This window comes from Acipenser ruthenus, chromosome 11 (genome assembly GCF_902713425.1).
Source record: "Acipenser ruthenus chromosome 11, fAciRut3.2 maternal haplotype, whole genome shotgun sequence".
NCBI classification, from domain to species: Eukaryota; Metazoa; Chordata; class Actinopteri; order Acipenseriformes; family Acipenseridae; genus Acipenser; species Acipenser ruthenus.
Genome location: NC_081199.1, coordinates 34,182,321 through 34,194,015, shown reverse-complemented (window position 1 = coordinate 34,194,015; position 11,695 = coordinate 34,182,321). Strand labels below are relative to the sequence as shown.

Genomic DNA, 11,695 nt, shown 5'->3' with positions numbered 1-11,695 from the left:
AATAATAATAATAGTCGTACATACCGATCAATCATCTCCTGATCACTCGTTTTATCACCAAACTCCTCAATAATGCAATCCAAGTCATTATTTTATTACTATAACATCTCAAAAAAGCTCTGCAAATGTCCGTGTTAGTCTCTGTGCGCTGATACAGTAACATCCAGCTTGTTTCCTTATGACCGCCCATATGGGATGCCAATGGCAAGTATGACTAATCATGAGATGCGCCTTTTTTTTTTTTTTTTAATTGGCTTGTCTCGGCTCCTATCGCTCCCACTCGGCCATTGAATGGTTTTCTCGGTTTTTTCCGGAGAAAAAACGACTAGAAACCCGTTTTTTTGCGTCCGACAATGGACCAGATAGGAATATTTGCAATGTCGGACCAGGTCCGACAATGGACCGCAAAGGGTTAAAGGGATTTACAGATTCAGTATAGCCTATATACTCAAACAGGCTTTGGTTTTATGCTTCTCTAGTTAGTCTTCAGTTTTTGTCGGAATCGGTTGTAGGAAACAATTACAATGATTTTGTACTTCCAGCACTCAAAAAAGAACAATTCCTGATTTTATGACTTCTGAAGAATTCCAGAGAAGTCCAACCAAAGGATCCTTCCAACCCCTGGCTGCTCCCTTTGGCACTGATAATAAGACCACATGGGAGCGGGAAGGTGACAACTTTACAGCTGATAAAGATAAGGTACATTGAATAATGAAAAAAAGTGTTTAAAATTCTGCCTCTCAAATATTTGTGCTGCAACAATATTCTTTTATGCACTTTTTTATGTTGTTTGTTTAAAAAAGTAAATAGGCAATGCAGCTAAATAATATGCAGGTATATACATACCTTATTTGCATTATGGTGATTGTCATATATATCATTTATAGAACACCACAATGATGCAGCCTGTAAGCCAGATGGAGAACCTGTCCTTAACTTCTGAAAATCATCACCAAGCAAGCAAGTTTAAGAAAACGTAAGTACATTCGTTGAGCAAAATTATTTTGCCTTGTGTCCACTAGAGGGCAAGCTTAAGTCATCAAAGCTCCAAATGTATTTAGCATTAACCCTTTGCAGTCCTATGTCGGACCTGGTCCGACATTTCAATTTTCCCCCTCCTGTTCAATGTTGGACCCTGTCCGACAACATCAAAAAGACGAAAAAAACAGGTCTCTAGTCGTTTTTTCTATGGAAAAAGCCGAGAAAACCATTCAATGTGAGACCAATAGGAGCCAAGAGAAGCCAAAAAAAAAAAAAAAAGGCGGGGGGGGGGGGGGGGGCGTATCTCATGAATACAGATAGGGTTTTTACTGGAGCAATCTAGGTAAAGTATCTTGCTCAAGGGTACAGCAGCAGTGTCCTCCACCGGGGATTGAACCCACGACCCTGCGGTCAAGAGTCCAGACGCCTAACCACTACTCCACACTGCTGTCACACGGGGCGGGGTGGGGCTGGAGATGCAGTACTGAGTGTACTGTTGATATGCAGTGCCTTTTAAACCTGTTTTACTGTGGAAAAAAATACTTTTAAACAGCGCGTCTAAAATAAACTGCGTGTGTGAAAATAAATTGGACCTGACGCGCTGAATAAATGGACCGCAAAGGGTTAAACAAGTACTCCAAACAAGTATGTCCGTAACATACATCCCCACCACTGGAAATTCAAAATTGGATCTATCCGTATGACAGAAAAGTTGATGACCACAACGTATATCAACAAAATAGTATAGTATACAAAAATTATTGTGCTCTCAAGATAATTAAGAAAAAATGCATAAAGATGGAAAAATGTACAGACAGACAACCAGCATGTATCCCAGATATGCTAAATAATTTGAATAACAAGTTTTATTATAATTGGATAAGTGTTTTTCCAGATATATAGAAAGTTGTAAGAGGGATATACAGATTGACACATCTATGGACAGACGTATATCCCCAGAATGTGTACATTCAGTAAGTTATTCTAAATAATGTTAAAACCAAGTTTCATCACAATTGGATAAGTGCTTATAATAAATGCCATGAAGGTTATCTGATTTGAAATGCAAGTCTACATCAGAATGGTTGAACAAGAAATTTGAAGTTTTGGAATGGCCTAGTCAAAGTCCAGACCTAAACCCCATTGAGATGTTGTGGCAGGACCTGAAACGAGCAGTTCATGCTCATACCCACAAATGTCACTGAGTTGAAGCAGTTTTGTACGGAGGAGTGGGCCAAAATTCCTCCACAGCGCTGTGAGAGACTAATCAATAACTACAGGAAGCGTTTGGTTGCAGTTATTGCTGTTAAAGGGGGCGATTACTTTTTCACACTGGGGCATTGGGTGTTGCATAACTTTCTTTAATAAATAAATGAAATATGTATCAAATGTTTGTGTTATTTGTTCACTCAGGGTCCCTTTTATCTAATTTATCCTGGGTAGCAAAAATAAATCTTGGATTAATTTTATATAATTTTCAATTAAATTGGAATAATACGATGATCTAGCCAACTCCAGAGCCTTCCTATATTTAACCAGGTGGTCCTTCCATGCGATGTAACGAACGTGCAGTTTAGATTCCCACCATCTCCGTTCTAGTTTACGACCCTCATATTTCATCTTACGAGCTGTATCATTAATCCACGTGAGTTTTTTTTTTTTAAAAGACACTCTGAATTTTGATTGATTGAAGATCTGATAACCTTCAGTGTCAAATATGCAAAAATGCAGAAAATCAGACTGGGCAAATACTTTTTCACGGCACTGTATATAATCTCTATGTAATACATAGATTTTTGATTGCAGTGTGAAACACTTATCAGTTGTTTTTTACATTTGGCTACATATTATACTGTACTTAGAATTTAGTATTTTACTTGGAAATAGAGACCATTTTAGGGAGTGTCTCCATACTTGCAGGGTTGCACTGTAGTTGTTAGCTGGGCCCCATTCAGACTTCTAACGTCTGTTTTAAGGAATGTTTTCATTGACATTCCCCCAGAGAATGGTTTTGTTAAAGTGTGTGACTCCCAATACAGCTGGCAGGGGATGTATGTCACTGACATACATGTTTGGCAAATTATTAATAAAAATGTATCATTTTATAAATTAGCAATTTTAACTTGAATTTGAAATATCTAACTAGGACCCCCCCCCCCCCCCTTTTTGTTTTTAAATAGGTCTTCTCAAAAAAGTGATAAACCTGTTAGCATGCAGAAGTTGCTGAGTTTTGGCTATGCAGATGATTGGCATGTAGAGCACGATAAGAAAATCCTCAAAGAAAACCCAAGTAAGTGGCTCCCAGAAAATGTATAGAGATTTGTTATGAACAAATATTAAAAAAAAAAAAAAAATTATTGTGTACATGAAACAAATAAGTTGGGGTAACACTTGTCAAAAAAAGTTTTTAGTTTATCTACAAAAGCATGACTAAACAAAAAACAGCTTTAATAACTGTCCTAGATAGTGAATAGTAGTAACATAGCTCATTCAGCTTGTACTACTGTCCCTCTTGTTTTGCATTTGCCAGATCCCATTGGACCTAAGTGGTATCTGTAACTGAAACACAGGCTCAGTTAGTACTATTTATTGTTATTGTAAAATCTTATTGTTTGCTAATATATTGTACACTATAAAACAGGGATTTAAATCAACAAAGTTGTAGATCCCCATTTTAAACTCAGTTCTACCATACCAAACAAATAGATTTCTTTTTTTTTTTAAACGCATTTTGTTTTGCCTATTGTTAGACTTGATCCGAATCATGTTATAAAGGCTACTGTTTGAACACAAACATGTAAGGTAGTTCAACAAATGCTGAACAAAAACATATTTAAGGGATAAACAGCTGAAAGTATTGAATTATTTAAATAAACCTGTTTTGTAATGCACAAGATTACAATAGTAAAGTGTATTGGATTAACAACAATGCTTCTACTAGCTGCATTTGTATGTAACTGCTGCATTGATATATTCTGAGTTATTGAAAAATAAAGGAGTTAATAACATGCTTTTTTCTTACAGATGTAGAGGTAGATCCACAGAGCTAGAACAATACATCCAACCAGAAACTGCTTTAGTCTGACATGGAGACTGATTGCAGACTGCTTTGCCTTTCCTCAACAATACTTTAATGATCTTTTTATTTAGATTTTAATTTATTACATTTGTATTATTTTTGTTGCTTCGTTTTATTTGTGTGTTTGTTTGTTTGTTTGTTTGTAACAGTTTTATGTTATTCCATAGTTACACTGACTGCTCTATTTTACTTTAAGACACTGATATTTCGATGGTAGGCTTTCTGCTTATATTCTTTTCCCCAGAATATGGGACACAAGCTGAGCAAAGCATATACAACGTTTATGGAGATACACCCTGCCACATTGCCTTTTAACCCATTTCTGAAGGGGACTGGCCTTATTTGTTAATGAATTAATCATAGCGTGTTAGGAATACAATTTCATCTTTTTCATTATAATTTAAAGACGAAGTCCCTCAAATTATATTAAAAAATTTAACATGTCTTTGTGTTCCTGTTGAAATATCACATGCTAACTGCCCATGTGTGATTCCTTTTGTAGTGTTCACACAAGAGTGGTCAAAAGGTAAATGATGGCTGCCACCACTTTGATATTTGTTTCTAACTCATTAAAACTAGATATTTAACAACTATAAGAGATGTAAAGAATAAAAAGAGGACAATTTTAAAAGCAATTACCTAGGGGTATGTATTAATTCCATAACCATCTGTAGGGAATTGCCTAAAAAAAAAGATATCAGCACTCTGTATAATTTAAATTATAAATAAACTAATAAATAAGACCAAAATTAAATCTATGACCCAGGGGCATTTACTTGAGTCGATCTGGTATTTTTAATCAGTAATGGGTTGGGTTGGGTTGGGTTGGGTTGGGGGTGTAGTGATGGTGTCTTAGAATATTTTTCTCTAGACACTTTAGCTTAAAATAACAAAACAAGTTGACCTAACATGGATTTAACATACAATAAATACATTATAAAGAAGCAAGTCTGCACACTAGACTGTTAATTCATTAAATAATTCTCTGGCCTTTTCTGAATATCCACTTTACCTCCAGGAACACACATTGTGGCCAAAATTGCCAAGGGAACTAGGACAGTAATGTGGGTTTATTTTAATAAATGTCGGAAAGTATGGCTTTGACGAGCTTATCATGTATTTTAATGGCATGTCGGTCTCGTCATCTATATAAGTAAAACATAAATTGCAATTTTAAGTAGAATGTCATAGCTCCAAATACTTTCTACAGAGATCCAAGTAATATGTATTCTTGACAAAAAGCTCCCATCTTTCTCAGGAATGGAGTTCCTTCTCGGTTTTGTTTGTTCTCCCCCAAAAATATGACATCTTTTATAGAATTTAATGTGGTAATAGAAGCATAATCCATTTAAGACCCTTTTTAGACTCTAGTCATGATCTGATTAAAATAAACATAGACATAAGTATTTCTATGTAAGTTTGATATGGAACTAAAAACTGTAAATCTCTTTATATTGCACTAATCTCCATATACACTCCCAACTACTAATGTCCAATATTACCATGTTTTTGTTTTACTTTATAATTTCCAGATTTAGTAGAGGATTTAAGAAATGGTTGAATTTTCTGCCAGAAATAATCAGCTTGAAAGGGCATGTTATCTTGTTGAAGAATGCATTTGAATTGTTACAGGGCTTACACATACTGTTGGATCTGGGTTATGCAGTGGGAATGTCTTTCACCTTTGGTATTCGGTTCACATATGGGCAGCGGGCTGTGAGTGGGCATCAAGATAACTACAGTTATACCTGGCTCAACAGTTGTATTTGGTCCCAGCTTTATGTAGGCTTATGCTGCATTACTTGCTACATTATTCTGTTACATTTTTTGTTAAGAGCATTAAGATGCTTAAGTGCATGAAAAATACAGGTTACATTTTTTTCTGTTCTATATCTGCCCTAGCAATCCATGTAAATATTTTCCTAATTATACACAAATGTTAAGATCATTCATATTCCTGGGGAAAAAGAAAGAAATTGCTTGGAACAATTAATCTCCCAAATTTAAATCTTCATTTAGTTAAAAACATGTTTTGCTGTTATATGGATGTCTTCCACAAATGTTATTTTATCCTGCTACCAAGTTTGCATTTACTGTTTGTAGCAATTTATTGGACAAAATGTGACAATAAAGCAAGCATGCTCAAAAAATAAAATGTCTGTTTTTATCTAGTGTCCGTAACCCAATTTTCTCGGATTAAGTTTACATTTAAATTAATATGCAAAATTTAATGGCTGATATAATGTAAATTTGTTTTGAAACAAAGCAGCCTGTGTAGGAATTTGGACTGAATTATTAAATGTCTTTATGTATAATAATAACAACAATGACAATTTCTTTAGGTAAATCAAATTGAATTACAAGGTTTATTTAATAACACTCATTCCATCGTTGCATGATTATAGACAATAGACCGTTACTACAAATATTTCTATATACAAAACATATTAGTCAGACTAGTTTATACGACTGATCAGATCTACCTGGATCCTGGGATCATTCTTTCAAGGCAGGGCTGGAGGTCCTCTTTCTAAATTAAATTACCCAACTGGCTTGCTGTATGATGACTGCACTCCTTTTTTTTTATACCTACCAAACCCAATTTTTGTTTTCTAAATTAATTGGCTGTCTAACACAAACTGTTCTCACATAATTAGATCTAATCCAGCTGTTCCTGTGCTCTCATTGTTATAGATCTATAATTGTGATACATCTATCACGGTTATCCTATAGCCCTGTTCTTTTAACAGGTTTCCTCTAGGACAGTGCGTGGTTTGGTTTTGCTATGTCCCAAAGTACATGACCTTTTAAACCTATGTTCTGTTCCACATTACAAGAACGTTTGACTCTACCTTCCATATGTCCGCATAGCATGCATTTTATTTTTAACCCTACAGCTGGAAAAGAAAAGTGGTATACAAAATTGTGAGTTGCTTTTAAGTTATTGGATACAACTGGATCTATACAGGGTTGGCATTTTTTGAATGTCTTTGTACTCCAATGCTGTTGTGATTTTGTGAGCTCTTGTTGATCCCTGAACAGTTATAAAATTGCAGACACATGAACAGAAGAGTACTGCATACGATACAGCAGTCAGTGTTATTTTTTTGTTAAATGCTTTATTACATAACCTTTTCGTTCTGCCAAAGGGCACTAGTTTTCTAAGAGGAGTGTATTCACCTCATTGTATAACCAATAGTTTAACAGATAGGCGGGAGCGGTTCAAAAGTATAAAGTGGATCGATCTAACTGATGTTATGTTTCATTCCTTACAACCAAAGAACAAAACAAACGTGTTGGGTAGAGAGACCAAATCAGTTTCCCAAAATAGCATGAAAACATCTCTTTTTAGAAAGGTAAGCTGCTATTATTATTTAGCTAAGACTATAATGTTAAGTGAACAAGTCTTTTAGGTTTTTCTCACTGGTACTTTTATCAATTTTTAGGAGCTGAAAATTATGGCACCAATTTTACTTAATGTTGCCAATGAAAGTACTGATTGTCTTGAGTAAGTATATATTTTTTCTTTACTATCGTAGGATTTGAACAGAAATGCACATATTCTTACTATTTTGGTAATGATGTTCTGAAACTCCTGTTGACTATTTCGCTACAAACTTTCTTCTAGGTCTTCTAGATCTTATCCTAGGCAGTCTAGGTTATCAAATTATTTGGTTTCACACCTGATTTGTTTTTGTGTGTTTCTATTTAGACATGGACTGGTACATGTTAAAAACCCTCACTTAGATTTCATGGAGGAGGACATTCTTTATCACTTTAACCTGGGAACCAAAACTCACAATTTGCCTGCAATGTTTGGAGATATAAAGGTCGGTATGTTGCTATTAAATGTCCACTTTTTTTCTACCAGCCCAAATGTATCTAATTATTTATATTATTATTTTGAAGTTCGTCTGTGTTGGTGGAAGTGCCAACAGAATGAAAGCTTTTGCCCAGTTCATATTCAAGGAGCTGGAGTTGAAGGGAGACTGCAATGATATCGATGACATCTGTGCTGGGACAGACAGATACTCCATGTACAAAGCTGGGCCTGTGCTCTCCATAAGTGTAAGTGAAATGTCTCGGTGAACAACTTCCCTCTTCTCTTGAGCAATTTAAACATAATGCCTTTTAGATAAAGTAAAACATTGTGTTTTGGTTTACAGCATGGGATGGGGGTTCCTTCCATCTCTATAATGATGCATGAACTTATAAAACTTTTGCACCATGCCAGATGTCGGGATGTGACGCTTATTCGCATTGGTACTTCAGGTGGTGTAGGTATGTTGTCTTTAACCATTTTTTCATACATAAAATCATCAATCTGTGTACTTTTTGCAAAAACTGAGACAAAACCTACGTATCTGTCTTGAAACAGGAATGTGTGATCTCAGTTTGTTTTCCGCTACATACTGTATGTGTGCTGATTGTTTTCTGCACTGCTCTTTGTAGGTCTTGAGCCTGGGACTGTTGTAATTACAGACACAGCAGTGGACTCTTTCTTCCAGCCTCAGTTTGAACAGGTGGTGTTGGGCAAAGTAATTGTCAGAAGCACTCAACTAGATGAGAACTTGGCTCAGGAGTTACTGCAATGTGGTAAAGAGATCCCTAACCTGCCTACTGTTCTTGGAAACACCATGTGCACCCATGATTTTTACGAAGGTACATTTTCAACCCCTAATTAACTTGTATAGTCGTATAATTACACAACAACCTTGCTTTAGTAGTAAAGTTGCAGTTTTGTGAATCTGCACACACACACACACACATATATATATATATATATATATATATATCTTATGAAACTTTTAGAATTAACTACATGAAATAACTTCCCAAAAACCTGAATGGTTAAGTTCATCCAACAGTCTCAGTTAAATTGAGGTGGGGATTTTGCAGGTTAAGGGAGGTGTTTAAAGTTTCAGTCTCTTACCTCTCTGAATCAATGAGCATGGGCTTTGTCTCGTTTGTAGCGATCCATTAACTTTGCTTGCAATTTTACAAGTTAACTAATTTATTGCTATTTGAGGCATATACTGGATTCTGAACAGTTGTAATATAATTATAACTATCCTATTTATTATTTAAAGGTCAGGGGCGTTTAGATGGAGCATTGTGCTCATTCTCTACTGAAGATAAACTGGAATACCTGAGAAAAGCACACGAGGCTGGTGTAAGAAACATTGAAATGGAATCCACTGTATTTGCAGCCATGTGTCGTGTCTGTGGACTGAAAGGTATTTTTTTTGCTGATTCATACAGACAATGACCTACTTGGTTCTATCAATCACTGCCTTGTAGTAAAAGCAGTGAATCTTCCCCCCCCCCCCCCCCCTTTCGCTTATCATTGCGGATGATAATGTAGTGGGATTCTGATGGCTTCTTTGCAACCCCTACTAATGAGGCACCAGGCCGATTAGTTTAGCTGAATTCCTGAGGGCAATATTTGAGGGCATTATCAGAATATACAACAACTGTGAAAATAACTATTGTCAATGTTAGAATCTGATTTCATTTTTTTGTTTAATCTTTCAGCCGCCGTTATCTGTGTGACCTTACTGGATAGATTTAAAGGTGACCAGATTTCAACACCACATGAACTTCTACTTGAATATCAACAGCGCCCTCAGTATCTGGTGTCACATTTTATCAAGAAACATCTTGGGCTTCATAATTAATATATATTTTGCTGCATAACTGATTGTTTACAATGATATTTGTTATGTACATAATTGAGTTTTCTGTAAATATATGTAGATGTTTAATATATATATATATATATATATATATATATATATATATATATATATATATATATATATATATATCTATTCTATGTTAACTGTAATATGTTTCTATCTGATGATGATTTTACTGTATGTATCTTTTTGTTGCAATAATAAATATTCCTGCAGAATGTGGGATTTAATAAGCTAAAATGTTTATAACCAAGTTAAGCATAAGGAAAAATACAGTACACAACTAACCCAGAAGTCCTTTTCATGATGGTTTAAAATGATGATAACCTCACAAAATAAACATTTCAGATTCTTCCGGTAGTAATGAACCTGTTGCTTAAATGAACCTAATGCTACCCACTTAAATTACATGAAATTGGTCAAGATTGATAGTAAAAGCAAGTTGAGGGGTTATATAGATTTTATGATTAACATCTGTTTGTCCTAGAAATATTTATACTGAGGAAAATCCTATATTATTTTGAGGTTTTTCATAATTATTGATAAACACCCATTGTGCAGTCCAGCTATAGACATATTTATTTTTCATTCTATAATGTTTAAAAGAATATATTTGGTCAGGAATCTAATTATTCTAAAACTATAAAGTCATTCCACATGCACAAGGTGTATGCCAGGGTGCATAGCAAACAACGTCTAGATCTTTTACTCCAGAGAATGTGTTGGTTTGTTCAATATGGGATGAATATCTTTAATAACTAATTAAAAAGTCTTACCTCTGTAAATAAAAAAAAAAGCTAGCTAATTAGCAAATGCCTGGGAGAGTTGTCTCAACTGCCATGGTTCTCTATTTATTACTTTAAAGTCTAATGATTATCATACATTGAGGCCCAATTTCTCATACCGTCTGACATGAAATTCAATAAAAGGCTCATAGTTTTACACACACACCTAGTAGGTCGAATGTATTACAGCATAGTTATAAACCACCCTGTAGTTTCTAGGTTTAGTTTAGAAAAGTAAAATAACACTATGTAACACAATTTTTGTTCCTGGGTAGTAAGTGTTATTTCCTAATTGCTTATCCCTCAAAAGTATAGAAAATGGCTATTATTCCCCACAAACTTTGCTTTTGTGACCAGGACAGTGATATTTTGAAATTTACCTATTTTCCAGAACATTCCAGATAGATTCAGTGCTGAGTAAACTTGGAGTAACTTCTAGAACTTTCCAGTAATATAAATAGTAGTATAAATACAGGGGCCTTAAGCCCACCAGTTCAGTTTAGTTCCAGCTGCCTAAGTGGATACATATCTGCATTTTTCTGGGATGGCATCAAGGTCATAGGAGACTTCAAAATGGTGGCATTCCTGATGGGTCTCCAAGGCGGTTTTACCAAGTTTCCCTGCTATCTTTGCCTTTGGGACAGCAGGGACACCAAGGCGCACTACCACAGGCGGGACTGGCCACAGCGGACCGAGTTCTCTGTGGGGAGGAACAACGTCAAGTGGGAGCCACTGGTGGACCCCCGGAAGGTGCTGATGCCACCACTGCACATCAAATTGGGCCTTATGAAACAATTTGTCAGAGCTCTAGATAAGGAGTCGGCAGCCTTCAAGTACCTTCAAGACTTCTTCCCTAAGCTGTCTGAGGCAAAGGTCAAAGCCGGTGTCTTCGTCGGACCACAGATAAAGAAGATCCTGGAGTGCAATGAATTCCCTAAGAAGCTCACTAGTAAGGAGAAAGCGTCTTGGAACAGCTTTGTCGCAGTGGTTCGGGGCTTCCTGGGCAATCACAAGGCCGAAAACTATGTGGAGCTGGTTGAGACTGGTGAAGAACTACGGCACAATGGGCTGTAGGATGTCCCTCAAAGTCCATATCCTTGATGCTCATCTTGATAAATTCAAGGAGAACATGGGAGCGTACTCGGAGGAGC

The 11,695-nt window shown here is 35.8% G+C and overlaps 2 protein-coding genes across 2 annotated transcripts in view; both read left to right on the top strand.

Annotated features, from left to right (window-relative positions):
* LOC117427017 (uncharacterized protein C7orf57-like) overlaps positions 1-6,215 on the top strand; it is a 9,940-nt gene extending 3,725 nt beyond the window's left edge. Inside the window, exons 5-8 of the mRNA XM_034045355.3 lie at positions 543-699; positions 888-976; positions 3,162-3,271; positions 4,006-6,215. Coding sequence (XP_033901246.1) covers positions 543-699; positions 888-976; positions 3,162-3,271; positions 4,006-4,031 — 382 coding nt within the window. The 3' untranslated portion in view covers positions 4,032-6,215. The remainder of the gene's footprint in view (positions 1-542; positions 700-887; positions 977-3,161; positions 3,272-4,005) is intronic.
* Positions 6,216-7,290: 1,075 nt separating this feature from the next.
* Positions 7,291-10,555, top strand: LOC117427016 (uridine phosphorylase 2-like). Its single transcript, XM_034045354.3, has 8 exons — positions 7,291-7,416; positions 7,507-7,568; positions 7,773-7,890; positions 7,970-8,128; positions 8,227-8,341; positions 8,513-8,722; positions 9,151-9,297; positions 9,596-10,555. Exons 1-8 carry the CDS (start codon positions 7,318-7,320, stop codon positions 9,736-9,738), a joined length of 1,053 nt encoding a protein of 350 aa, XP_033901245.1. The 5' UTR covers positions 7,291-7,317; the 3' UTR covers positions 9,739-10,555.
* The last annotated feature ends 1,140 nt before the right edge of the window (positions 10,556-11,695 follow it).